Source organism: Colobus angolensis, unplaced genomic scaffold, assembly GCF_000951035.1.
Source record: "Colobus angolensis palliatus isolate OR3802 unplaced genomic scaffold, Cang.pa_1.0 Scaffold2689, whole genome shotgun sequence".
NCBI lineage: Eukaryota > Metazoa > Chordata > Mammalia > Primates > Cercopithecidae > Colobus > Colobus angolensis.
In genome coordinates this window covers 4,838-5,710 of record NW_012115920.1, presented here as the reverse complement: position 1 = coordinate 5,710, position 873 = coordinate 4,838, and the positions used below count along the sequence as shown (strand labels likewise).

The 873-nt window shown below is 61.2% G+C and overlaps 1 protein-coding gene across 1 annotated transcript in view; it reads right to left on the bottom strand.

Moving 5' to 3' along the window:
- The window catches only part of LOC105515717 (transferrin receptor protein 2-like), a 960-nt gene extending 555 nt beyond the window's left edge, over window positions 1-405 (bottom strand). The window contains exon 1 of the mRNA XM_011947587.1: window positions 139-405. Coding sequence (XP_011802977.1) covers window positions 139-239 — 101 coding nt within the window. The 5' untranslated portion in view covers window positions 240-405. The remainder of the gene's footprint in view (window positions 1-138) is intronic.
- Between the last annotated feature and the right edge of the window lie 468 nt (window positions 406-873).

Genomic DNA, 873 nt, shown 5'->3' with positions numbered 1-873 from the left:
CCCAAGCCGCGTCCCCTTCCCGTGCGGCCCCCGCCCGCGACCCAGTGTAGGGCGTTGGGGTGAGCCCTGGGGAGCGGGGCTGGTGAGCGCCCCAAACCGCGTCCCCCTCCCGCGTGACCCCCGCCCGCGCCCACTCACGGGTCCGGGAATTGCAGCCCCACGTAGTGCGTGTCGGTCCACACGTGGTCCAGCTTCTGGCGGGAGAGCGCCCCGCGGATATCCTGAGTCAGAGCGGCCATCCCGGCCGAGCCTGCCACCCGTTCCCGAAGGCTGGTTTCCCTAAGCGGGGAGAGGTGGGGACTTTTCTGAGTGCCCGGAGGAGAGGGAGGGAAGAGGGAAGGATGCCAGAGACGTGGGGTCGCCAGGGTCAGGGGCAGCGAGGGGTTCCTGAGTTTAGGAAAAGAGTGCTCCCTTTTTTTTTGAATCTGAATCTCCCTCTGTCGCCCAGGCTAGAGTGCAGTGGCCCACTCTTGCTCTCTGCAACCTCTGCCTTCCTGGCTCAAGCCATTTTCCTGCCTCAGCCTCCCTTGTATCTGGGATTACAGGCAGGTGCCATCACGCCGGGCTAATTTTTGTATTTTTAGTAGAGACAGATTTCACCATGTTGACCAGGCTGGTCTCGAATTCCTGACCTCAAGTGATCTGCCCGGCTCAGCCTCCCAAAGTGCTGGCATTACAGGTGTGAGCCACTGTGCAGGGCCCTCCGCAGACCCATTTTTCTCCCATCACCACCAGGGTGGCCCCAGAGAATCTCAGGACCTCCCTCTGCTTAAAATCTGACTTCCCATAGCTGGGAGTCCTGCCCATCATCCTGTTGGTTCTTCCCGGCTCAAGCCTAACTCTCTACCCCTAACTCCGTTCCCTCCCACATCA